The sequence below is a fragment of the Lithobates pipiens genome, unplaced genomic scaffold (assembly GCF_037356315.1).
Source record: "Lithobates pipiens isolate NorthernLeopardFrog02 unplaced genomic scaffold, aLitPip1_a1.2 Scaffold_25, whole genome shotgun sequence".
NCBI lineage: Eukaryota > Metazoa > Chordata > Amphibia > Anura > Ranidae > Lithobates > Lithobates pipiens.
In genome coordinates, this window is record NW_027507787.1 from 43,713,964 (window position 1) to 43,740,970 (window position 27,007).

The 27,007-nt window shown below is 42.8% G+C and overlaps 1 protein-coding gene across 1 annotated transcript in view; it reads left to right on the forward strand.

The window, feature by feature from the left end:
- Positions 1-27,007, forward strand: part of LOC143929873 (beta-microseminoprotein-like) — an 83,327-nt gene that overhangs the window by 20,021 nt on the left and 36,299 nt on the right. Inside the window, exon 2 of the mRNA XM_077453833.1 lies at positions 24,398-24,509. Coding sequence (XP_077309959.1) covers positions 24,398-24,509 — 112 coding nt within the window. The remainder of the gene's footprint in view (positions 1-24,397; positions 24,510-27,007) is intronic.

Here is a 27,007-nt window from a genome sequence, read left to right on the forward strand (position 1 = left end):
AGCCAGTTCCTTAAAGGTGAGCAACATCTTAAGTGGAATACAATGACACATCTTTGAGAACCGGTCAACCATCATAAGGTTAACAGTGTTGCCTTGGGAGTTGGGCAATTCCACAATGAAATCCATAGACAGGTAAGTCCAGGGCCTCTCTCCATTGGGTATGGGTTGTAGGAGGCCAACTGGAAGGTGTCGTGGAGTCTTACTCTGAGCACACACGGGACAGGCAGCTACGAAGGCAGTAACATCACACCGTAGACTAGGCCACCAGAATTGTTGGGAGATGGCCCAAATTAGTTGATTCTTCCCAGGATGGCCAGCTGCCTTGGGAGAATGGTAAGTCTGGAGCACTGCAGTACGAAGACTCTCTGGGACAAAGCAACGGTCACAAGGTTTAACAGGAGGAGCACGGACCTGAGCAGCAAGAATTTTGTCACCCAAAGGAGAAGTAAGACTGGTGCAAACCATAGCCAAGATACGATCAGGAGGAATCATAGGAACCGGAACCGACTCCGACTTGGAAGTGGAGGAAAATTGTTGTGACAAGGCATCGGCCCTTCTTAGTACCGGGTAAGAATGAGACAATGTAATTAAAGCTTGACAAGAAAAGAGCCCATCGCGCCCTTCTGGGAGAGAGTCTCTTAGCCTCAGACAAGAATGTAAGATTCTTATGGTCAGTAAGAATAAGAACGGGCACAGTGGTACCTTCAAGGAGATGTCTCCATTCTTTCAGGGCTAAAATGATCGCCAATAGCTCTCTGTCACCAATTTCATAATTGCACTCAGCAGGTGACAATTTCTTGGAAAAGTAGCCACACGGATGCATAGCGCTCTCAGAGTTAGGACATTGAGACAGAAGGGCGCCAACTTCAGTCTCAGAAGCATCAACTTCTAGGATAAAAGGCAACGTAGGATCAGGATGTGCCAACACAGGAGCAGAAACAAAGGCAACCTTGAGAGTCTCAAAGGCCTTAATGGACTCCGGAGACCAACTCTGGGGGTTACCAGCTTTTCTGGTCATATCAGTCAGAGGCTTGACCAGTGACAAGAAGTTACAAATAAAATTCCGATAGTAGTTGGCAAAGCCCAGAAAACGCTGCAGAGGACGTAAAACCACGGGTCGAGGCCACTGTAGGACTGCTGACAGTTTATCTGGGTCCATCAAAAAACCAGCAGTGGAAATGACATAGCCCAGAAATGTAACCTGTTCATGATGGAACTCGCACTTCTCCAGTTTACAATAGAAATTGTTCTCTCTTAGTTTCTGAAGTACATGACAGACATCTGTGTGGTGGCTCTCCAGGGACTTGGGAAATATGAGGATATCATCGAGATAAACCACAACACGCAATTGCAACAAATCTCGGAGGACATCGTTAATAAATTCCTGGAAAACTGCCGGGGCATTACAAAGGCCAAAAGGCATTACCAGGTATTCATAATGGCCTGTTCTGGGATTAAACACAGTTTTCCACTTGTCGCCCTCCTTAATGCGCACAAGATTGTATGCCCCTCTTAGGTCAAGCTTTGTGAAAACTGTTGCTCCTTTGAGGCGGTCAAATAACTCTGTAATCAATGGAATCGGGTAGGCATTCTTAATCGTGACACGATTGAGACCCCTATAATCTATACAAGGTCTCAGTTCACCGTTCCTCTTTTTCACAAAGAAGAAACCAGCACCAGCAGGAGACGAGGACTTTTGGATGAAACCTTGAGAAAGTGTGTCAGCAACATACTCCTCCATGGCTTTACCCTCCAAGTCTGACAAAGGGTAAACCCGGCCACGAGGAGGTATGGCACCAGGTTGAAGGTCAATTGCACAATCATAAGGCCGGTGTGGAGGCAAACTTGACCTTTATCGAAGACATTGCCAAAATCACGGTACTCCTCCGGCAGGGAAGGGAGTAAAGCGGTGCACAGGACCTTGGATACCTTCAGGAAGCATGTCTCACTGCATTGTGGTGACCAGGAGAGAACCTCAGCACGGAGCCAATCAAAAGAGGGGTTGTGCCTCTGTAACCAAGGATAACCTATAACCAGCGGAAATCTGGGTGAGGAAATAACTTGGAATTGGATTATCTCATGGTGAAAAGCCCCTACGGCCATGGACAACAGAACCATCTCATGAGTCACATGGGCAGGCTGTAAAGGTCTCCCATCAAAAGCCTCAATGGCAAGTGGAGTGTCACGCAACTGCAGCGTAATTGAGTGCTGCAAAACAAATGCAGCATCAATGAACAGGCCTGCAGCCCCAGAGTCGATTAAAGCCTGTATCTCGATGGATGACTCAGCCCAAGAAAGGGTGACCAAAACCAGGGGCTTATCCTTCTGTATAACTGGGGACGAAACAACGCCACCTAAGGTCTGTCCATGACAGGACCTCAAGGTTCGGGCGTTCCCTGGACGGGTAGGACAAGACTTCAAAAAGTGACCTGCCTGGCCACAATAAAGGCATAATCTCTCCCTCCTCCTAAAGGCTCTCTCATCCGAAGAGAGACGCGTGAAGCCCAGGTGCATGGGTTCATCTTCACTGACCAACTCGGTACCAGGAGGCATGGGAGGTGAGGGAGGCATGGGTGGAACTACAAAGCTCGGAAGCAAACGTACAGGACACTTTCGCAAGCACTCCTTAAGAGAAAGTCTTTCTCGGAGTCTGGAGTCAATGAGGATGGCAAACGAGATCAAGCTCTCCAGTTCAGTGGGTATATCTCGGGCTGCTATCTCATCCTTGATGTAATCTGAGAGACCATGAGAAAAAGCAGCCACGAGGGCCACATTGTTCCACACAGTTCTCGTACTCTGTTTGATGGGCATGAGGCACTTGGCAGGAGAAGCGGAGCATGCAGGAATGTCAAAAACCCCTTTAAAGGAGGCCAGAAACTGAGGGTAACTCAACACAACAGGTTTTTGCGTCTCCCATAGAGGGTTAGCCCAGGTCAAGGCTCTCTCAGAAAGCAAAGATATCACAAAACCTATGTTGCTTCTGTCCGTGGGAAACACCTGGGGCAGCATTTCGAAGTATATCTCAACCTGATTGAGAAACCCTCTGCATTGAACTGAATCACCCCCAAATCACTGGGGAAGCGGAGCAGAATCAGACATACCTCTTATAGAGGTAATACTCGAGGCGGGTGCCTGCACAGAGACTGGTGCAGCAGCAGGGATGGCCTGCTACTTAGTTTGTACCGGAGCAGCCACCGTGGGGGATTTCAGGTGAGCCGTGCGATTCAGGAGTGTTTGTAACGCCAAGGCAAACTGATCCATGCGGTGATCTTGCTCATCCAATCTGGAAAAAATATTACCAACAAGTGGATTGACTGTATCTTCTGAATTCATGGCCTTTCGCGTACTGTCAGAAACCATGAAACAGACTGAGACAGAAGTACAATCAAATCACACTTGTTTATTAATAAAAAGGTAAATAGAAAAAAGCGTAGTCAAGCATAGCCAGAGTCCAGTAGCCAGATCGGGTAGTCAGCCAGTCCAAATTTCATTAACCAGATCGGGTAATCAGCCAGGCCAAAAGTCAGGGATCCAAGGAGAGCAACTGCAAGCAGGATAAGAATCAAGGAGGGATGTCAGAAAACTAGTCTTGAAACAAACAGCAGGAAATGGTTCCTTGTGATGTGACCAACGCGAAGGCAAAGGAAAAAGTGAGCAGGAAGGCTTTAAATAGGCAGGTCAGACAAGCATCATCGGGAACAGCTGGTAACTGTGGAAAGAGAAGAGAACTGGCAATTAGCCGACTGCTGAGCGGCCAGCCCAGAGGAGGAAGGGCTAAGCCAGCCCTGACAGATACCATCGGATTAGTCAATGAAAACATTATATCATCTGCGTACGCCAAAGTTTTATACTGCATACCTCCTATTGATAAACCCCCTACATCTGGGTTTGACCGGATCCTACACATTAAGGGCTCTAATGACAAAACAAATAATATTGGGGACAGTGGACATCCCTGTCTAGTTCCATTGGTAACTCTAAAAAGCTGAGACAACACCCCATTCACCTTAACCTGAGCCGATGGTTGTGTATAGATACTTGAAATCCATCTAATCATATTACTACCCATTCCTACTCGTCTTAGCACTGCAAACATAAACTGCCAGTTGATACGATCGAAAGCTTTCTCCGCATCTGTTCCCAGGAATAATTATGGAATTTTGTAAGTGTTAGCTATATGTATTAGATTCAGAGTCCTGATCATGTTATCTTGTGCTTCTCGTGTCTGGACAAACCCTACTTGGTCCAAATGGACCAGGCAGGGTAAGTACTGTTGGAGCTGCATCGCCAAGATCTTCAAAAAAAGCTACAGATCTGTGTTTAAAAGGGATATCCGTCTATAACTCCCGCATTGTGATGGATCCTTACCTTCCTTAGGTAAGATCTTAATTAACGCTTTCAGGGATTCCATATGAAACAAGCCTAGATCTCCCAATTTGTTTTATACATTTTAACCAAATAATGTCCTAAAATAGGAAAGAGCAGCTTATAATATTGAGTGGTAAAACCATCTGAGTCAGAGGCCTTCCCTATCTTTGCCAAAATCACCGCTTCTTGAACCTCCTCCAATGTGATTGGTTATTCCAATTCCTGCTGTGCAGTAGCCACCAGGCTGGGCATTCCAGAAGTTGCCACATATTCCTCCACCTCAGTCTGATTTTGGAGGTTCGGGTGTAAATTGAACTATTTCTCTTGGCAGAAGATATTTTTCACCGTCAGGTCCCATAATCATTGGGACATAAGACATAAGAACTTAATTGCTGTTCCCTCAGAGACTCAGCGAGTTGTTTATTGCATTTATTCCCATACTCGTAGCTCTGCTTTTTTCCTACTTGTATTGCTCTTTTAGCATTATACCAGAGAAAATCTATGATCTGTCTACACATCGCCATAAGATCCCGTTCAACAGTTAAAGTAGGGGTTTGTTTGTGCAACATCTATAGGTGATGTATATCTGCCATTAGCGCTGTTATTTTGGCTTCTCTCTCTCTTTTAATCCTAGCCCCGTGCTTAATCAAAAATCCCTGCATCACTGCTTTGTGGGCTTCCCAAATCACTCCTGAGTTACATTCAGGAGTGTCATTGGTTTGAAAATACCACATTGCCTCTTTCCATACCTCCTCTATCACAGAGGGGTCCTGTAGGAGGCTTTCCTTCAGTTTCCACATCGCAGGACTGGGGAGCTGGATATCTGAGAGATTATACTTCAAAAAGATTGGTGCATGGTCTGACTAGGTTATCTTCCCAATATTTACTTCCTCTATTGCATGCAGTTGGTTGTGCGGAATAAAAAAATTATCTATCCGAGAGTATGTCTTGTGTGGGGCTGAGAAAAAGGAATAATCTCTTTCTCAAGAGTGAAAAAGGTGCCATGTATCCACTAATCTTGCTCTGTGAGGTGACCTAACAATTTGCTTCCGGACACCCAAGGGTATAGCTGAGACCCCTGAAGAAGTATCCTCACCTGGGACTAGAGATGTATTCAAATGTCCCCCCATAATCAATTGGCCCTCCGTGAATCTCAATGTTTTATCCAAAAATTTCTTAAGGAGTCTTGTTGTGTATTAGGGGGCATAAAAAGCAGCCAAAGATACTCTTGTCCCCCCAATCTTACCCTTCAGGAGCAGGTATTGCCCTCCGACATCCATCAGAGAATCTGTACACGACCATGGAATCTTACTCAAAATGAATATAGATACCCCCCCTTGTCTTAGCAACAGAATTAGTAGCGTGGTAACCTATTGGAAAACACCTGTTCCTAAGAAAAGGGAGGCTATTCTCTTTAATGTGTGTTTCTTGGATAAATGCTATATCTATCTTTGATCTTTTCAGATCCTGAAGTAGTATGCATCGCTTTTCTGGGGTGTTTAGTCCCTTAGCATTAACTGACATTATTGAAATGGTATCCGTTTCTAATATTTTCCACCTAAACGCAGGACAAACCAGGGCTGGAGGGAGGAGGACAGAAGAGAGGGGGGAGAGCAGAGGGGGGAGGAAAAAAATAACCCCTACAGAGGGCTTAACAAAAAGAAAAAAAAGAAAAAAGAGGGCCTAGCACACAAAAAAATAAATAAATAAATAAAAAAAAAAACCCTGAGGTCCTAGCACAAAAAAGACACCCTGTCAGCTAAATCCTCCTGGAGAGGGCACCCCTCCCCGGGGGGGTCCAAAACAAATCAGCTTCATGCACTCGACCTAATCTCCCTATTCTTTGAGTGCCAACATAATAGGGGGATGTAGTAGGCATGTCCTAAAGGGGAGTGTCCCCTGGTTATCTCTGCCAGCTCCTCTTGTCTACCTTTCAATACTTATTTATATTTTAATTACGATCCTTATAATATTGTGTAGTTACTATATATCTAATGCCTTTCAAGTAACCATACTTCATATACATTCCTGTACCTACACGTACATTTTTATTACTTTAAACGAAAAGAACCCAATCTGTAAATCAAAAAAGGAAAAAAAAAACTCTAAAGCCCTATTTGTTGTAGGGCTTACATTCAAAAATATTATATATATATATATATATATATATATATATATATATATATATATATATATATCTTTTCTTTTTTGCAAAATTTTAGAAATAAAGAGTTTTTGTTAAGTATCACTACTGCTACTCTCTTCATCTATGGTTGTAAGCTATCATCTGTACATCCAATCACGTAGCGCTGCAGTTATGTTGGCCTAACAGTTTTCCCCTACACTCTTCACGGCATCTTCTGGTTCTGAATGCCCCTGATGAAAGGACTATACAAGTGTCCTGAACGCGTCAAGCTGAATGTCTAAAATTATCATGCACTAACGATTCCTGATTGTAATCTATTGTTTTTATTAATCATATTGGTGATATTTGCACCTTAATTTTATATATTTTTTCATAATAAAAGCTATTTTGTAGAACTTTCTGGTTATGTTTCTCTCCCCTGTTGCCTAGAAAGTCCCTTATACTTTCCCTTGGGGGGGTACTTGTCTTTTGATACTTAATCTGGGATTGGCAACGCTGTAATCCCTATGGGTGGATTTATATGTGTACATGGAATATTTTATATTTTGACACAAGTTGCAGGAAAAATAATATTTTTTTTTGCACAAAGTTGTCACTAAATTATATATTGCTCAAACATGCCATGGGCATATGTGAAATTACACCCCAAAATACATTCTTTTGCTTCTACTGAGTACGGGATACCACATGTGTGAGACTTTTTGAGAGACTAGCCATGTATGGAAAACCAAAAACCAAGCACCGCCTTCAGGCTTTCTAAGGGTGTAAATTTTTGATTTCACTCCTCGCTGCCTATCACAGTTTCAGAGGCCATGGAATTCCCAGATGGCACAAAATTCCCCCAAATGACCCCATTTTGGAAAGTAGACACCCCAAGCTATTTGCTAAGAGGTATGGTGAGTATTTTGCAGACCTCGCTTTTTGTCACAAAGTTTTGATAATTGAAAAAAGAAAAAAAAATTTTTTTTCTTTTCTTCATTTCCAAAAACAAATGAGAGCTGCACAATGCCTCTCAGCAAATAGCTTGGGGTGTCTACTTTCTAAAATAGGGTCATTTGGGGGGGGGGGGGGTTGTGTCATATTGGCATTTTATGGCCTTCAAAACTGTGATAGGTAGTGAGGAGTGAAATCAAAAATGTATGCCCTTAGAAATCCTGAAGGCGGTGCTTGGGTTTCAGGGCCCCTTACGCGGCTAGGCTCCCAAAAAGTCCCACACAGGTATCCCTGTACTCAGGGGAAGTAGCAGAATGTATTTTTGGGTGTAATTCCCCATATGCTCATGGCATGTGTAAGCAATATATCATTTAGTGACAACTTTGTGCAAGAAAAACAGTTTTACCTATCTACTACTCTATCAAGGCCATTGTTACAGGACCTGGTGCCCCTTTCGCTTCAGTGTTTCCCCTGGTCTCACCCAGTAGTATCCCCCTTTTTTATTGGGGTGGGGGAGGGGGACCTTTTTTGACACTCTTAGTTTTCAGCACCAATCATACCTTATGGTTCAATTTGTTGTAACAACAATCGTACATGGGAGCCTTGGATATTGGGAAGCCCCTTACTGTAATTGACCGTCTTAATCATTTTTCACCAAAAATTTGCAACATTCGTACCATTACCTATGTTGATATAATTACGCTTTATGTCTTCTTTATGTATATCTACTCCTGATGAAGGAGATCACAAGAGCTCTGAAACGTGTAGGGTAAAAGCTCGGCAGTTAATTATATCCTGGATAGGTGATAAGCTTGTCAACTAAATTGTACTATGTATACTGTTATGTTGTTCATAAACTAAGTTTTATGATACTTTAAATAGGGGTGTGTATCTATCACAGGGTGGTGTCTGTGGATACACTAAACAAACAACCAATTGCCACGTCCTAATCGTAACTTCGAAAAAATATTTTTAGGGAAAGGGGGAGGGGGGGGGGGAGAGAAAAACCTTCACACAAGAGACCTCAAAGAAAAGTGTTGGTTCTGTTTGGACTTTTTAGGCAAAAATTAAAAGTAAAAAACAATATATTCAAAACTGTTATTTATTTAACCGGTTCCCGACCAGCGCATGATGATGTACGTCGACAGAATGGCACGGGCAGGCATACTGGCGTACAGGTACGTCCAATCTTCAATGCCGCCCTGCCATCGGGAGCGCGCCGCCAGCGGCGCGCTCCCGCGCTGGTCGGGACCCCCGTGAGTCCGGTCGCGGGACCCGCGGAGTCGATCGCCGCGGGCATACCCGCGATCGTCTCACGGGACGGCTGAATGGAGGAAATGCCGTGTAAACAGCATTTCTCCATTTTGCCTAGCAACTAGTGACGCTGATCTCTGCTCCATGTGATTGGAGCAGAGATCAGTGTTCACTAAATGAAAGCCCAACCCCCCCACAGTTAGTAACACACCCCTAGGAACACTTAACCCCTACACTACCACCCACTGGTTAACCCCTTCACTGCCAGTGTCATTTACACAGGAATCACTGCATTTATATAGCAGTGATTACTGTATAAATGACAATGGTCCCAAAAATGTGTCAAAAATGTCCGATGGGTCCCCCACAATGTCGCAGTCACAATAAAAATCGCTGATCGCCGCCATTACTAGTAAAAAAAAAATAATAAAAAATTATTAATAAAAATGCTATAAAACTATCCCTATTTTGTAAACGCTATAACTTTTGCGCAAACCAATCAATAATCGCTTATTGCGATTTTTTTTACCAAAAATATGTAGAAGAATACGTATTCACCTAAACTGAGGGAAAAAAATTTTTTTTAGATATTTTTGGGGGATATTTATTATAACAAAAAGTAAAAAATAATGCGTTTTTTCAAAATTGTCGTTCTATTTTTGTTTATAGCGCAAAAAATAAAAACCGCAGGGGTGATCAAATACCACCAAAAGAAAGCTCTATTTGTGGGAAAAAAAGGACGTCAATTTTGTTTGGGAGCCACGTCGCACGATGTCAGTTAAAGCGACGCAGTGCCGAATCGCAAAAAGTGGTCTGGTCTTTGACCAGAAAAATGGTCCGGTCTGTAAGTGGTTAACAAAAAAAAAATTTAAAATTTTTTAGAACGAAAACAGAAAAAGGAGGGAATTTGTAAAAACACATCAAGTCTTACTTAATATCCTGTTAAGATTTGTACAATCTACACAAAGTTTATATTCATTTTCAAATTTTGAGAGCTTATACATTCATACAAAAAATAAAGTAGATGAGACAGGATATCAGGTATAAAACTAAAACTTAGATATGTTGTGGCGCTCTACATGTTTCGCGTTTTTGAACGCTTCTTCAGGAGCTTTAACAATTTTCTAAAATATAAAAAATATATATCAATCATAACATAAGGCATTACACATATATTTATTTATACAGTCTGTCAATATATTGAAATGTTGGAAGGAAACCCAAAAAAAAAAAAGGGGGAAGGGGGGTGTTGGGACGGGATTGTGTTGTGAGGACTGATGATTTGAAACAATGTGGGAACGGATGTGACATTTAGATTTCGCACATATAGTGTCAATATTATAATGAATTTACTTATGTTTCTTAATGGGCTTATCCCAAGAGAAATGTGCTGAAAGGAACGAGGGAAGATAACCAGAGAATGTTTTTCCAAATACATAAAATAAAATAACCAGTTTTCAATTCAGGAAGGCACTTCAATCTATGTATGTGCCTGCAGTCATAGAGGCTTCAGGTATTATGTAGTATGAAGTGGCCAGAGAAGGCATAGGAAGGGGTTCTGGTACCCCGTATTCTGTGTAAGAGAAATAGGATAAAAATACTTTTTAGAGTGTTTGAAAAACGAGATAGTAGAGAAATTATATGTAAAAGTATATGCAGGTGTACTCAAGTTTAATATAAGAGATTAATGTGGAAGAGTCTACTATATTAAGAGATAGTGCAGCAAGTGAGTATGAAAGAATTTTAATATAACTAATTTGGCCGATTGTTTGTCATTTAGGGCCGGTTCACACTGCGACGCGAGGCGAGGCGACACGGCTCGCCTCGCCTCGCTCCCGCAAGTCGCCCCCATTCAGTACTATGGAACCGTTCTGAGAGGAGCGACTCGAGTCGCTCCGACTCAGAAAAAAGGTTCCTGTACTACTTCGGGGCGACTTCGGGGGCGACTTGCATTGACTTCTATGCAGAAGTCCTCTGCAAGTCGCCGCTGAGCTCCCCGCAAGTCGCGGCGAGGTAAGTCGGAGACGCCTCGCCGCGGCTCGCTGTGTGAACCGGCCCTTAAGAAAAAGGCTTGAGTGTTGATAAATATCAAGTAATATAAGATAGGTACGTCTAGGAAAAATGTAAAACAACCATAATAATAATTATGAGAGAAAGGAGGGGAGGGAGAGAGGTGATGCACAAAGATTGTGCTCAGCATGTGATAATGAGTGCAGTGAAAAGCAGGATACATAGTAAAGGGTAATTCAGAAAATAATATCACCTTTAAAATTAAGTGATAACTTATAGCGGTATCAGGGTGCAAACTAAGGCGGGAACAGGTTTTCCCAAAATGATCCAAGTTGGACAGGGGGATCCTTGTTAGCCCCTGTATTATTTCACCTGGTGCAGAGGTGGGACCGCTGTGCATACACGCCGGCCCCATGTGTCTGACTTATGCACAGCCACCCCGGAAATGACATCACTTCGCGATTAGCGGAAGTGGCGTTCAACGACCCGACCACACCCCCTCGGGTGGCCCCAGTCATCCAGAACGCCGCGGACCGGAAGTGCGGCGTCCCCAAGGTCGGTGCACATAGTGGAAGCGGGCGGAACGATCGTCCCGCCCCCTAACCAGCCAAACACGCCGACCAATAGGGGGACCCCACAAAACCATCCCCAGCCGGTGGATAGAGTGAGGCGAATAACCCGAAGGGAACCCCAATGGGGAGTTGACGATATCAAACTCCCCCATGGGACAGCGCCAACCCGTAGACCCTGAGCATAGAGCAACAAGGTCACCACGGGTGGCGCTTATGTGGCCGCATATTGCGATCAAATCAGTCCAAAAAAACACACACACAAAAAAAACAACACATCCTTTCCATACAAGGGGACAAAACATTTAAACAGAAGATATAACATCAAACTGAGAATATTAAAACATAAGTCAAAAACATAAGCAATAAACACATACAATAGTTATAATTTTTGGAATATAAACAAAAAACTTTTATGAAAAATCATAAATCCTGATGCTATATGTAGTTCAATAGTATTTAAGGACACTGTCCAAGTGTCCAAATATCTACGTTTAGCATTAGGGATTTTGGCAAGCGAGCAAAAAAAAAAAAGAAAAGAAGGGGGGGGGGGTTTGGGGGGTCAGAGGAATTTTAAAGAAATGGTTTGTATGATTGGGTCTCGTTTAGGCCTGGAGCTTGAGTGGCATTGAGTCTCTCAATCCAAATAGTCTCTCTTTGTAAGATACGCTTGTCCCAGTTTCCCCCACGTGGACTCTTTGGTATAGTCTCCAGGACACTAAACGCGACACAAGTTGCATCAAACGCATGGCATAGATCAATATGTCTACTGATCGTTGTTAGCATTTTTACATTTGAGGATACATATACGTGGTCTTTGATGCGTTGCCACAAACATCTCATAGTCTTTCCAACATAAAAGACTCCGCAGGTGCAGGTCATTAAATAGACTACACCCTGCGTTTTACAGTCTGCTCTAAAATTTAAATGGAGTGACTCTCCATTTGGAAGTGCGATTTCTGCACCCTGTTTTGCATAAGTCGGACACATGGGGCCGGCGTCTATGCACAGCGGTCCCACCTCTGCACCAGGTAAAATAATAGAGGGATCCCCTGTCCAAATTGGATCATTTTGGGAAAACCTGTTCCCGCCTTAGTTTGCACCCTGATACCGCTAGAAGTTATCACTTAATTTTAAAGGTGATATTATTTTCTGAATTACCCTTTACTATGTATCCTGCTTTTCACTGCACTGTCATTATCACATGCTGAGCACAATCTTTGTGCATCACCTCTCTCCCTCCCCTCCTTTCTCTCATAATTATTATTATGGTTGTTTTATATTTTTCCTAGATGTACCTATCTTATATTACTTGATATTTATCAACACTCAAGTCTTTTTCTTAAATGACAAACAATCGGCCAAATTAGTTGTATTAAAATTCTTTCATACTCACTTGCTGCACTCTTAATATAGTAGACTCTTCCACATTCCTCATCCCTCGTTCCTTTCAGCACATTTCTCTTGGGATAAGCCCATGAAGAAACGTAAGTAAATTCATTATAATATTGACACTATATGTACGAAATCTAAATGTCACATCCGTTCCCATACTGTTTCAAATCATTAGAGTCCTCACAACACACAATCCCGTCCCAACACCCCCCTTCTCCCCCTTTTTTTTGGGGGGGTTTCCTTCCAACATTTCAATATATTGACAGACTGTATAAATAAATATATGTGTAATGCCTTATGTTATAATTGATATATATTTTTAATATTTTAGAAAATTGTTAAAGCTCCTGAAGAAGCGTTCAAAAACGCAAAACATGTAGAGCGCCACAACATATCTAAGTTTTAGTTTTATACCTGATATCCTGCCTCATCTACTTTATTTTTTGTATGAATGTATAAGCTCTCAAAATTTGAAAATGAATATAAACTTTGTGTAGATTGTACAAATCTTGACAGGATATTAAGTAAGACTTGATGTGTTTTTACAAATTCTCTCCTTTTTCTGTTTTCGTTCTAAAAATTTTTTTTTTTTTTAAATAAATAACAGTTTTTAATATATATTGTTTTTTACTTTTCATTTTTGCCTAAAAAGTCCAAACAGAACCAACACTTTTCTTTGAGGTCTCTTGTGTGAAGGTTTTTCTTTTTTCCCCCCTCCCCCTTTCCCTAAAAATATTTTTTCTAAGTTTTATGATACATTTTTATACCAATTTATTGAATTAATAAAATTGTTCTTACTGATTCTATTGTTGTACGTGCCTCCAAAGTCCACTACCAGGGGTTTTCTTTTGTAGATTCTTTATAGAAGGTGCACAACAAATTTGCACAGTAATACTGATATATATATATTTTATTAAAATTTTTCCTTTTTCCAGTCTTTATGAATTTGACGCAATTTGTTTTGTTTAAAAATACTTATACTTAGTTCCTGCTGGGTGTGCAGACTATAAATTTTTTGTCGGATGTGAACTCAACATCTAATTTTCGTTTCATTTGTATGGTTTTTGTGCGGAAAAAAATCTTAAGGGGAAGACTATGCATGGTGAGAAACTAAAGAATACATACAAAACTAGTAAAAACATTACGTCAATTCTGTCGTATGAAATTTCGTATTCTAAGTAACCTCTTCACTTTCGACATGAGACTAGCATGCCACAGCGTGTATACGAGGGCCTTCCATTTAGGGGTCTAAAGCCTCGTATACACGCTTAGATTTTTGGATGACCAAACGTCCATTTTTTGTGGCATGCTAGTCTCATGTTGAAAGTGAAGAGGTTACTTAGAATACGAAATTTTGTACGACAGAATACAACGTCAGAATTGACGTAATGTTTTTACTAGTTTTTTATGTATTCTTTCGTTTCTCACCATGCATAGTCTTCCCCTTAAGATTAAGATCAGGGACTGCCTGATTGCATACCAATTGACACTCTTAAGGTTTGACCTCATATTATATGGTTTTGGAAAATCTGAAGACAAAAATCTGCAGAAAATCTTATAGTGTGTAAATACCGGGCCTTCCATTTAGACCCCATACACACTATTAGATTTTCTGCAGATTTTTTCTTCAGATTTTCCAAAACCATATAATATGAGGTCAAACCTTAAGAGTGTCATTTGGTATGCAATCAGGCAGGCCCTTGCACTACATGGTTTTGGTAAATCTGAAGACAAAAATCTGCAGAAAATCTAATAGTGTGTATGGGGTCTAAATGGAAGGCCCAGTATTTGTGTTGGAAACAGGCTCAAGGTTAAAATACCAGTCTCGCTGGGATCAACTGTTGGTGTCCTGCAGGAAAGGCACACATCAGTGTTGTGTGTAGTAAAGCTGGAGCCTACCAAGAAGATGGCCACTCACAGGATGGAGACAAAAATGCAGCAGAGCAAGGTAGATGACGTGACCACTCTGGTGTCCTGTCAGAATACTGCTACTCATCTAAAGGAAGGGACATTCCGAGCAAAAAATACTTACTGCGCATGCGCCATGCGTTCCAACATGGCCGCTATACATTCCAATAGGTTTCCTAATCTGACAGAACACGAAGGCAGCAGCACACATCTTCTTACACCCAGGCAAGTCTTCAATTTCACACTTTATTTAGGAGTAAACTCATCTTATATGCTCGAATACAGTATTTTACAATCTGTGACGCTGTTTTCATGTTGCATTTGAAAATCAACAACAAGCCAGCAGGCAGAAGGTGGCGAGGGCCATCTTGGTACACCCCGCACTGCTCAGCGCCAAACTGATTATATAGTAAAATAGACTATTTCACTCGGTCGCGGTGAAATAGTCTATTTCAGTGTATAAGGTGAGTTAACTGCCAAAATAAGTGTGAAATTCAAGACTTGCTTGGGTGTAACAAGGTTTCCGCTGCCGCCTTCGCGTTCTGTCAGATTAGGAAACCTATTGAAAGCATAGCGGCCATGCTGGAACACCTAGAGCATGCACAATAAGCATTTTGTTTGCAACGTCACTTCCGTTGCCTTATCTGCTGGTTAGCAGTATTCTGATAGAACACCGGCAGGCCATGTCAGAGGAAGGGAAGGGACCAGGGGGGCTTTCTCTCCAACCAGATAATAATAATCTCATTAAAAATCCCTGTCCATAAAGTATTTGCTCTACAGTTGCTTCTTATTTTCAGGTCTAGCTATAACTTACATACACCTTGGAGAAATACAGTTTGAAGATGCCGTATTTGAGTAAATTCAGATTGTAGTACACCTCTTTATTTCATTAATCTCTCACAGCATGTGAAGCCTCAAGAATTAGGAACTAGTACTAGTAGTACATTTCAAAGATCCATCATTTTATTCTCTGCTTTCACATTTTTCTCTTATTACTAATCAACTAACATATCTCCAGCCAGCCTGTTAAATAAACAGTTTGGTTTGTAAAGCTATTGTGCGATATATTGACCCTGCATCCACAATTCTGATGTCAGTTTGTATATATATACCACAGTACGATGCTCAGACAAGTCATTTTCAGACAACGATATACAGAAGCAGCTAAACATGGTGAGTTGGTGCTTATTATTTTCTGTGTTAATATCCAATGTACAGTAATACTCAATCTCCTTAAAGTAGAACTATAGGCAATTTTGTTTCCATATTGGATAGAGCAAGCAAGGGTTATAAGCCCTGTCAGATTTTTTTCCCCATTTGTGTTCCATTGCGGAGATTTCCCTTCACTTTCTGTCCCATAGCCAAACAGGAAGTGAGAGGAATTCCCTGCAAATTAATGGAATTCTTTGGGGACCCCCAGGTCACTAGAACTAGTGTCCCCATTGGAAGATTTCCCCTCTATTATTTCTAGGGACAACCCAAAATTTGGGATTTGCTTTTACTTTTAGTGATAATGGTAACAGAACAAATTGAGAGGGTGAATCTTCCTAATGGGGGCACAGACAGCAATAAATACTGACAAGTGTTCTAATCCCATTTCACTCTATCCAAAACTAAAAAAAAAATTTTTTGCCTTTAGTTGAACTTTAAGAATACAAGTGGCTATCTGTAGATGGTAGGTTTGGAAAAATCCTCTTTTTACCAGAGCTGCATACTGTATTCTGTACAAGCTTGCCACAGGTTGTCCACCCTGAGATGGATAAGAAGAATGGGTAGAATGGCTACCGGTAATTGGAGAATGTTTTCTAATTAGCTTCTCAAGTATAATCATCTTTCAGCCCCATAGTCGTCATTCAGTGTTCTAAAATCATCCCCTGTGCCTAGGGATGGCCGAACGGTTCGCCCGGCGGTCGTTTTGCGGCGAATTTTGGCTGTTCGCGGTCCGCCCGATCGGTGGACTATTGCCGCTGTTCGCCCGGCGGACTTCCGTGTTTACTGTGTAAAAGAACTTTGACCTATGATGACACATCCATCATGTGGTACAGGACAGCCAATTGAGACATTACAGCACATGGACACTTGGACATTCCCCCTAACTTATAAATAGACCCGATCCGGCGGCCATTTTACATTCTTTCGTATGTCACTATAGGGAGAGGTTGCTGTGTGGAGCAGGGAGAGACTGCAGTGACCCAAATCGCTAGCTATTAGGTCCACAAAAGTTCTTTTAAGGACTGGTATGGTATAGGTGTTAGGTGTAGTTCAGGATATAGGTTTGAGGCACTGCTATTCACGTCATTGTTGCAGCAGCCTGTCTTTTGTCAGTGTAGAGAGAGGGACAGGACGCTGTGTGCAGCAGGAACAGTCAGTTTAATCATTAGCTGTTACTATTAGGTCCACAAAAGTCCTTTTCAAGACTGGTATGGTAAAGTAGTACAGGATATAGTTTGGAGTGCTATTCAAGTTATTGTTGCAGCAGCCTGTGTTTTGTCAGTTTAAATAGGGACAGGCAGGAAGCTATGTGTGGCAGTGAGGGACAGTCAGTTTAATCAGTAGCTGTTACTATTAGGTCCACAAAGGTTCTTTTCAGGACTAGTATGGTAATAGGCTTGTACACGTATAATATTCTTTCTTCCAAATATAGAAAGAATATTATACATGACTGCTGCCCTTCTGCTGCAGTAGTCCTTTATGAGTATAGGGACTGAGGTACAGTCTGCTAATCACAACCTACTAGTTCCACAAAGGTCCTTATAAGGACTGGTAAGGTATAGCGTACTACAATACATAGGGTTGAGTGAGGTACAGTCTGCTATTCCTTAAGGACTGGTATAGGTCCACAATATATAGGGTTGAGGTGCACTACTGCTGACTGCTGCCCTATTCTGCAGCAGTCCTTTATCAGTATAGGGACCGAGGTACAGTCTGCTAATCACAACCTACTAGTTCCACAAAGGTCCTTATAAGGACTGGTAAGGTATATTGTACTACAGTACATAGGGTTGAGTGAGGTACAGTCTGCTATTCCTTAAGGACTGGTATAGGTCCACAATATCTAGGGTTGAGGTGCACTACTGCTGACTGCTGCCCTATTCTGCAGCAGTCCTTTATCAGTATAGGGACTGAGGTACAGTCTGCTAATCACAACCTACTAGTTCCACAAAGGTCCTTATAAGGACTGGTAAGGTATAGTGTACTACAGTACATAGGGTTGAGTGAGGTACAGTCTGCTATTCCTTAAGGACTGGTATAGGTCCACAATATCTAGGGTTGAGGTGCACTACTGCTGACTGCTGCCCTATTCTGCAGCAGTCCTTTATCAGTATAGGGACTGAGGTACAGTCTGCTAATCACAACCTACTAGTTCCACAAAGGTCCTTATAAGGACTGGTAAGGTATAGTGTACTACAGTACATAGGGTTGAGTGAGGTACAGTCTGCTATTCCTTAAGGACTGGTATAGGTCCACAATATATAGGGTTGAGGTGCACTACTGCTGACTGCTGCCCTATTCTGCAGCAGTCTTTTATCAGTATAGGAACTGAGGTACAGTCTGCTAATCACAACCTACTAGTTCCACAAAGGTACTTATAAGGACTGGTAAGGTATAGTGTACTACAGTACATAGGGTTGAGTGAGGTACAGTCTGCTATTCCTTAAGGACTGGTATAGGTCCACAATATATAGGGTTGAGGTGCACTACTGCTGACTGCTGTCCTATTCTGCAGCAGTCCTTTATCAGTATAGGGACTGAGGTACAGTCTGCTAATCACAACCTACTAGTTCCACAAAGGTCCTTATAAGGACTGGTAAGGTATAGTGTACTACAGTACATAGGGTTTAGTGAGGTACAGTCTGCTATTCCTTAAGGACTGGTATAGGTCCACAATATATAGGGTTGAGGTGCACTACTGCTGTCTGCTGCCCTATACTGCAGCAGTCCTTTATTAGTATAGGGACTGAGAGTTTTATCACAGGGTCATTTTTAAAAATGACAGGCAGAGGAAGAGGCAGGCCCTTCCGCAGGGGTGGTAGGGGTAGGGCAGGAGCAACAGGCTTGAGCCAAAGTGGGAAGTTGCAGAAGGTGCGTTCAATTACTTTAAAGGATGCACCAGACTTGGTTGAGTGGCTCACTCAGCTTTACTCTTCTGCAACCTCCTCATCCTCTCGTTCTGCACCCTCTTCTTCACTCTCTGCTATGTGCACCTCCAAAGACACTACCACCAACAACACCACCACCACCACATACCTTCCGCTTGAGTCACAGGAATTATTTTCCAATCCATATCAAGACATTTCTGATGAGCAGCCACTCTTGGCATTTGATCAGGAAGAGGAGGTAGCAACAACCGCCACTCAGCAGTACCCAGATCAGCCCAAGGAGGAGGTTGGTCCCCCGGTGTTGCAGCCTACTCCGAGATCTCTACTTATAGCGGTGGGGAAGGTGACATCGATGATGACATGTCTAGTGATGTCACGTGGGTGCCCACAAGAGAGGAAGAGGAGGGGAATTCAGAGGGAGATATGGACCAGCAGATAGGGAGGAGAAGCAGGAATAACTTACATTGCACAGGAGGGACAAAGCAGACTGCTAATGTATCAGGAGCGAGTCATCGACCATGTACAGTCACATCTGGCGCTCCCAGTACGCCGGCACATGGCTCCGCAGTGTGGGCTTTTTTTAACGTGTCCGCTGCTGACAATAGTGTTGCCATCTGCAATCTTTGCAGTCAGCGCATTAGTCGCGGTAAGCCCAACACTCACCTAGGGAAGACCGCCTTAAGAAGGCACATGAGCAGCCATCACCGAGCCCAGTAGGAGCAACGGAACACACAAAGCCACACTCCAGGCTCTCACCATCCAGCCTCGTCTTCTACTTCTCCTTCTCCTCTCTCCTCACAATTGTCCTCCACTCCACCTTCCATCACGCCAAGCTCACGTTTTTCTGCAAAAAGGCAGGCTTCCGTGGGTCTAATGTTCGAGCGTAAAAAATGATGACGCCGGATAACCCTCTTGCCCAACGGTTGACGGCTGGCTTGTCAGAACTGATAGCCCACCAACTACCGCCATATAAACTGGTGGACTCGGAGGCCTTTTGAAAATTTGTGGCCATTGGAACACCACAATGGAAGGTCCCAGGAAGGAAGTATTTCTCAGAGAAGGGCATCCCAGAGCTATATGGCCATGTTCAGCAGCAAGTGAATGTATCTCTGGCACACAGTGTCGGTGCCAAGATACATCTGACCACAGACACGTGGTCTAGCAAACACGGGCAGGGAAGGTATATCACTTTTACTGCCCACTGGGTGAACCTTCTGACAGCCGTCAAGCATGTAACCCGTGGCACCCGTGTAGATTTGGTTTTACCGCCACGGATTGCATGCAGGCGTGGCTCTTCTTCTCCTCCTCCTCCTACTCCATCCTCCTCCCTCTCCTCCTCGGCTGACTCCTCCTTTACGCTGCTAGCGTCTCTTCGGCTGCGCCGCCCAAGCTCCCCAGAACCTATTCGACATGCCAGGCGAGACGTTGCCATGCCGTGCTGCGTCTGTTGTGCCTGGAAGCCAAGAGCCACACTGGCCCGGCACTCCTTTCAGCTTTGCGTTCACAGGCAGATCAGTGGCTAACACCGCTCAATTTGACAGTTGGTAAAGTGGTGTGTGACAACGGTGCCAATCTGCTTAGCACATTGAAATAGGGGAAAATCACGCACATGCCATGCATTGCACACGTCTTAAACTTGGTCGTGCAGCGATTCGTTGTCAAATACCCTGGGGTCCAGGACATCTTGCGGCAGGCAAGGAAAATCTCGGCCCATTTCAGAAGATCTTACACGGCCATGGCTCGCCTTGCTGACATTCAGAGGCGACACAATCTGCCGCTCAGGCGTCTTATTTGCGATTGCCCGACGCGATGGAACTCAACCTTTTATATGCTTAATAGGCTGCTCCAGCAGAAACATGCAGTTAACGTCTACCTGTATGAACTCTGCGGCAGAACAGGTTCTGGGGAGCTGGGTTTTTTTTCACCGCGCCAGTGGCTGCTCATGCGCGATGCATGCAGACTTCTGCGGCCATTTGAGGAGATCACCAAACTGGTCAGTCGCAGCCATGGCGCCATCAGTGACATGGTACCTTATGCCTTCTTTATGGAGCGTGCATTGCGTTGTGTCATTGATCAAGCTGTGGAGGAGCAGGAGCGGGTACATGAGGAAGTCGCAATGCTGGATGAATTCCCAGGGGGGGCTACTCTATCTGAGACAAGTCAACAACAGGAGTCTGAAGAGGAGTCAGAGGAGGATGGTGCCGGGGCGGATGAGGAGGAGCAAGAAGAGCATGCTTTAAACCTTTCTGGGATCCCTGTTGTTGTGCGTGGATGGGGAGAGGAGAATGAAGAGGATGACATTATCCTGGATGATGAGCAGGAGCCAGGCCACCACACCGCTTCCAATTTAGTGCAAATGGGGGCCTTCATGCTCCAGTGTTTTAATAGGGACCCCCGTATAAAAAGCATAAGGGTCAAGGACCAGTACTGGGTGGCAACGTACTTAGACCCCCGGTACAAACAGAAAATGGTGGAAATGTTACCGCCATCACAGAGGGTTGTCAGAATGGAGCACTTCCAGGCCTTGCTTCGAGAAATGCTGCATTCTGCTTTTGCGTGCGCTGGCAGAGGAGCAGTTCCCACTCCCAGAGAAGGACTTGCGGGTACCATTCCAACAGCGCCTGCAAGAAGAGGCCGGTTTGAAGATGTATTGGTGACTTCGGATATGAGGTCATTCTTTCAGCCGACCCATCGACAGGTGTCATCCGGATCCAGCATCAGGGAACGCCTAGACCATCAGGTGTCCGACTACATCAGGTTAACCTCCGATGTGGACGCTCTGAGGAGTGATGAACCCCTGGACTACTGGGTGGGCAGGCTTGACCTCTGGCCAGAGCTTGCCCAATTTGCAATCGAACTGTTGGCTTGCCCCTTGTCCAGTGTCCAGTCCGAAAGGACGTTCAGCGCAGCAGGGGGGATCGTGACCGATAAGCGTACTCGCCTAGCTCACGACAGTGTTAACTACCTAACATTTCTAAAAATGAATGAGGCATGGATCTCGGAGGAATTCAACACATGTGACCAGTAGACCATGTATATGTCTATAAACGATTTTTTTAATCGAGCAAACAGACCTTCTTTCTTCATTTGGCTCACTTCCTTGTACAAAAAAAGCACACGTACTATATGCCCGTAATCTCCTGTTTGAAGAGGTTGAGCGGTGTCATATTTCTACTGGGGCTGCTTATTATGAGGTGCTCCCACCATCCCTGTGCTGTGCTGACTTCCTCCTGGGGCTGCTTATTATGAGGGGCTCCCACCATCCCTGTGCTACGCTGACATCCTCCTGGGGCTGCTTATTATGAGGGGCTCCCACCATCCCTGTGCTGTGCTGACTTCCTCCTGGGGCTGTACCTCTGCTGTGCATATTATGAGGGGCTCCCACCATCCCTGTGCTATGCTCATTATGAAGGGCTCCCACCATCCCTGTGCTATGCTGACTTCCTCCTGGGGCTGCTTACGGTGCAGGTGTCAGTGCTGTATATCACGGTGCTGGTGTCATTGCTGTATATCACGGTGCTGGTGTCAGTGCTTTATGTCACGTTGCTGATGTCAGTGCTCTCTATCACGGTGCTGGTGTCAGATCACTCTATCATGGTGCAGGTGTCATTGCTGTATGTCACTCTGCTGATGTCAGTGCTCTCTATCACGGTGCTGGTGTCAGATCACTCTATCATGGTGCAGGTGTCATTGCTGTATGTCACGCTGCTGATGTCAGTGCTCTCTATCATGGTGCTGGTGTCAGTGCTGTATATCACGGTGCTGGTGTCAGTGCTTTATGTCACGCTGCTGATGTCAGTGCTCTCTATCACGGTGCTGGTGTCAGTGCTGTATATCACGGTGCTGGTGTCAGTGCTTTATGTCACGCTGCTAATGTCAGTGCTCTCTATCACGGTGCTGGTGTCAGATCACTCTATCACGGTGCAGGTGTCATTGCTGTATGTCACGCTGCTGATGTCAGTGCTCTCTATCACGGTGCTGGTGTCAGATCACTCTATCACGGTGCAGGTGTCATTGCTGTATGTCACGCTGCTGGTGATCATCTCCTGCACCCTCTTCTTTGCCTACCCTGACTTTCCCTCTCCTCCATTGCCTTCATGCGCTCCACAGTCCTGAATTGTCACAATTTCACATATAAAAAAAGAATGCTTGTAGTTGTCGATCCCAGATTCACCTCATACATGTGTTATGTCAATGGCCATGTGGTGGGACTATGTTTGCACAGCTAGTAATTATTTTGTGGCTGCAAATTTGACCTGTAGGTTTGCAAAGTTCGCCTCCCATTGAAGTCAATGGGGCCCGCCGCGAACGTTACGGTTCGCAAACTATCGGCTGCGTTTGCCGTCCGCGTTCGCGAAACGTCCCGTCGGAAGTTCGTCCATCACTACCTGTGCCTACTAATAATAGATATATTTCAGCTTTTTTTTTTCTTTCATAAAGATTTTATTACATATTTTAAGAAATATACAATACAGTGTAACAATAGAACAATGTTACAAATTGAGTAACAAGTCCCCTTGGTAGTGTTTTAAGCATTAGCCCTTGTACACACGGTCGGAGAATCCGTCGGAATGTGTCCTATCGGACCGTATCGTCGGATAATCCGACTGTGTGTGGTATGCATCGGACTTATTCCATCGGAAAATCCTTCGGACCCAATTTTCCAAAATGTTGGAAATATTTCCCAACCAACTGGGCCGATCGGACATACTCCGATCATGTGTAGAGAATTTTGATCGGACCAAGTGCCACGCATGCTCAGATCAAATTCCTACATCAAAGCTATTGGCTACTAGCCTGAATGTAGTCCCATCGTAACGAAATTACGTCATCACGTCCTGAAAGATCGGATTTTTCGCCAACTTTGTCCGACCGTGTGTATGCAACAGTTTCGGACAAGATCCGACGGACAAAATCCGATGGGAAAAATCTGACGGATTTGGTTGTGGAAATCTCCGACCGTGTGTACAGGGGCTTAGTTTACATGTTTGGAGTGTAGTATTTATCTACAAAATACTCAAGTTCCATACGTATCCTATTTGCATAAAAAAAATAAAAAAAAAAGGAAAAAAGAGAATTTGGTCAGGGCTCTAGGGTATATGGGCTTTTTTCAGCTTTTAACTTTACATTTAATTAATTTCCAAGCATTTATTTAGGATGGATCTATACCCTAATCTATACATATGCTGCATTTCCTGTGTATGGTATGGTCTGTAGAGCACAATAAAGCCAACCATACTATACACTGGTAAAAAAGTCTCAAATGTCTCTGAGGTTTTAAACTTAGTTAAAAACAACTTTTCTTTTGAGACAACCCTTGCATACAAATCAGGTCGCAGTGAGCTATTTGAGAAGCAGTGGAAACCATGGACTGACTGGTGCACCTAAGGTCATAAAAAACATAAGCCCAATTGAGACAACAGGTTAATGTACCAATGTAAAGGCATTGCCCTACTGCATGCTTGTCTAGATCACTGTACTACTGAAGTTCCACACAACGTGCCTGGTCAGAAGAGAGGAGGTTCATCTCTTATCATGTATACTATGTATTTGTTGAATTGTGTTAGTTTGACACCCACTCAATCCCCCCTCCCCACACCAAAATCAAACAAACCGTCAGCCACCACTGATCTAGTATTTGTACCCTTTGTACCATAATAAAATCAATAACCAGTTATAAAGCTAACCATACATTGTATTTCATTCCATTTCAGAAGTATCTTGTGGCTGCTGTACTTTGTGTGGGATTCATTCTTGCTGTGTGTGATGCAGCCTGCTTTCAGCAACCTCCTCCAAAGCTAAAACATGGTCAGAAACCCTTAAGCGGTAAGTCATATAGAAATAATTTTGTTTAAGACAAAGGTTATTGTAAAATGTAAAAGACTATCTATTCTCATTGTTAGCCCATAACACCCTAGCTTAACATGCTGGAGCAGCACACCTTCCAACAGAAAATCACTGGGGCTGAAATCTTATCATGAAGTTTCAGTGTTAAGTATGCTTGAGGGTGATATGAGCACAGCAAAAGACCATTGGCCAAAGATCAATATCTTTTATCCAGTCTATTGATATCCTATAAATTCAAAATAAAGGTTTAACAATGTATAACTCCTTTAGTATACAGCATATTACAAAGTTATAACACTTAATACAGAAGTTAATTCTCACTCAAAGATTTAAGAGTGTGAACATGCCTTCACCTTGGGATATGGAAGAGTTTTAAAAAATTGTTTCTCTTGAACAGGAGTTTTCAAACTATGGCGTTCCAGTTGTTCAGACTATTCCCATCATGCCTAGTCATGTCTGTGAACGTCAGAATTTTACAATGCCTCATTGGACTTGTAGTTCAGCAACAGCTGGAGGGCCATAGTTTGAAGATCCCTGCTCTAGAAGTCTAGAACCAGAATGGCTGTGATATCTGTGTGTGGTCTCCAAACATTGATAATGAATGCTTCGGAAAGAGAGAGAGACCATAATAGAATAATTGTATCTCATTTATGTAGGTTTAAAACCTTTTGCTAAGTCTAAACAGCCTTTCACATATTGCAATCTCCAGTGTCACCAACTTTACTTTGATTCTAAACAATATACGGTACATTCTAAATTCTGAAATTCAATAATTGGATATATCCTTGGGGGGGGGGGGGGGGGGGAAGGTAGTGTTTAACTGGGGGTATGATCCACATTCCTTCACCTGACACCTGAAGCAGGAGAGTACTTTTATTTGTTTCCGTTTTATTATAAATAACTGTTTAGTTTGTATGTATGATTTTGCAGCCTACTGTAAGTTTGCATATATTGACCAGATACTTGTGATATCAAATATTAAATTAATATGTCGCTTTTTGAATGATGTAACTAGTTTGCCATTGAAGCAATTTTTTACATTTTTTGCACAAATGTAAAAATCTTAATTTTTGGCAATAAAATTATGTAAACCCCCAAAACATTATTTACTATATTATTTGAAATCATAGGCTCTGTAGAATAAAAAGATAAAAAAAAATTCTATCACATAATATTTGCGTGTTTATTAAACATAAATTTTCAGAAAAAAAATATAATAAAAGGAATTTTAGTGAAAACACACACAATATAATACCCATTTTAGGTAAAATATAAAAAATGAGGTTGCATTGAGTAAATAAAATAAATGTAATTATAATTTAATTGTTTTGAAACTTTTTTTAAATGCATTTATTTATACTTTATTGCTATCACAAAGGGTTATTAAACCCCCATGTGATAGCAATGGGCAGGTAACAGGTACTCTTTCACTTTGAAACCAGGAACCGACTGAACAAACAGAGCTCGTGAATTAACAGTTCACTCTTTGGATTTACTAGTTGAACTAGTTAAAGCAGTGGTTCTGAACTATTGTGCCACAATTCATAATCAGGTAGGGATGGGCTGACTGTTCGAATTGAACATGAGTTCGACTCGAACATCGGCTGTTTGATCGTTCGATGAAGATTGAACATTATGGGGCGTTCATGCCAAATTTGAGCCGTGCGTCACTGCCCATAATGCACTAAATCAAATTTGATCAGCGCGTCACGCCCCATAATGCTCTGCGTCATTGCAGTGCTTTGCTGGCTGATGATTGGTACATGCCCCACACTATATAAGGCTGCCTGCACATCGGCCCTGTGTAGTGTTTTGCTGGCGTTATAGAGAGATAGAGAGAGAGAGAGTGTAATTTCATTTACTTTGAGTAGGCAGTTTATTTAGTTAGCTAAATCTCACTGCAAACCATTCCTGCTGTACTATTTCTAATCCACTTCAGGCAGGCAGTTGATCCGGTTTAGCTAGATCTCACTGCAGACTGTTCCTGCTGTACTGTTTCTAATATACTTCAGGCAGTCAGTTGATTCAGTTAGCTGCAGTGTATTTCATATATATATGTTGTGCTTTTTAAGGACAGTTTCCCGCACAGTATTTATTATAAGTAATTTTTAACAAAGATATTTTTAAGATACAAAATCAATCTATATGACACAGTCTATACATGTGAAACTTATTCACGGAGACAAGTGATCATACAAAATAGTTACATTTATTGGGTGACAAAAAAACAAATATTTACATGAAATTAAAATATCGATTGCGTCACACGAACACCTTGACAATTAATGAAAACGCCCACAAAATGGGCGTAGTGCCTTAGATGTAATATCACCATGATAACTTCTCGGTAGAATCAATAACATTATGATAATTGACAATTAAATAGAACGTCTGTATTTCACACATCCAACCGTTACTATACTGCAAGTAAGTAAGTGGTTAACAATGTGAAATAAATTAGACGTTTGTTTGTCAAT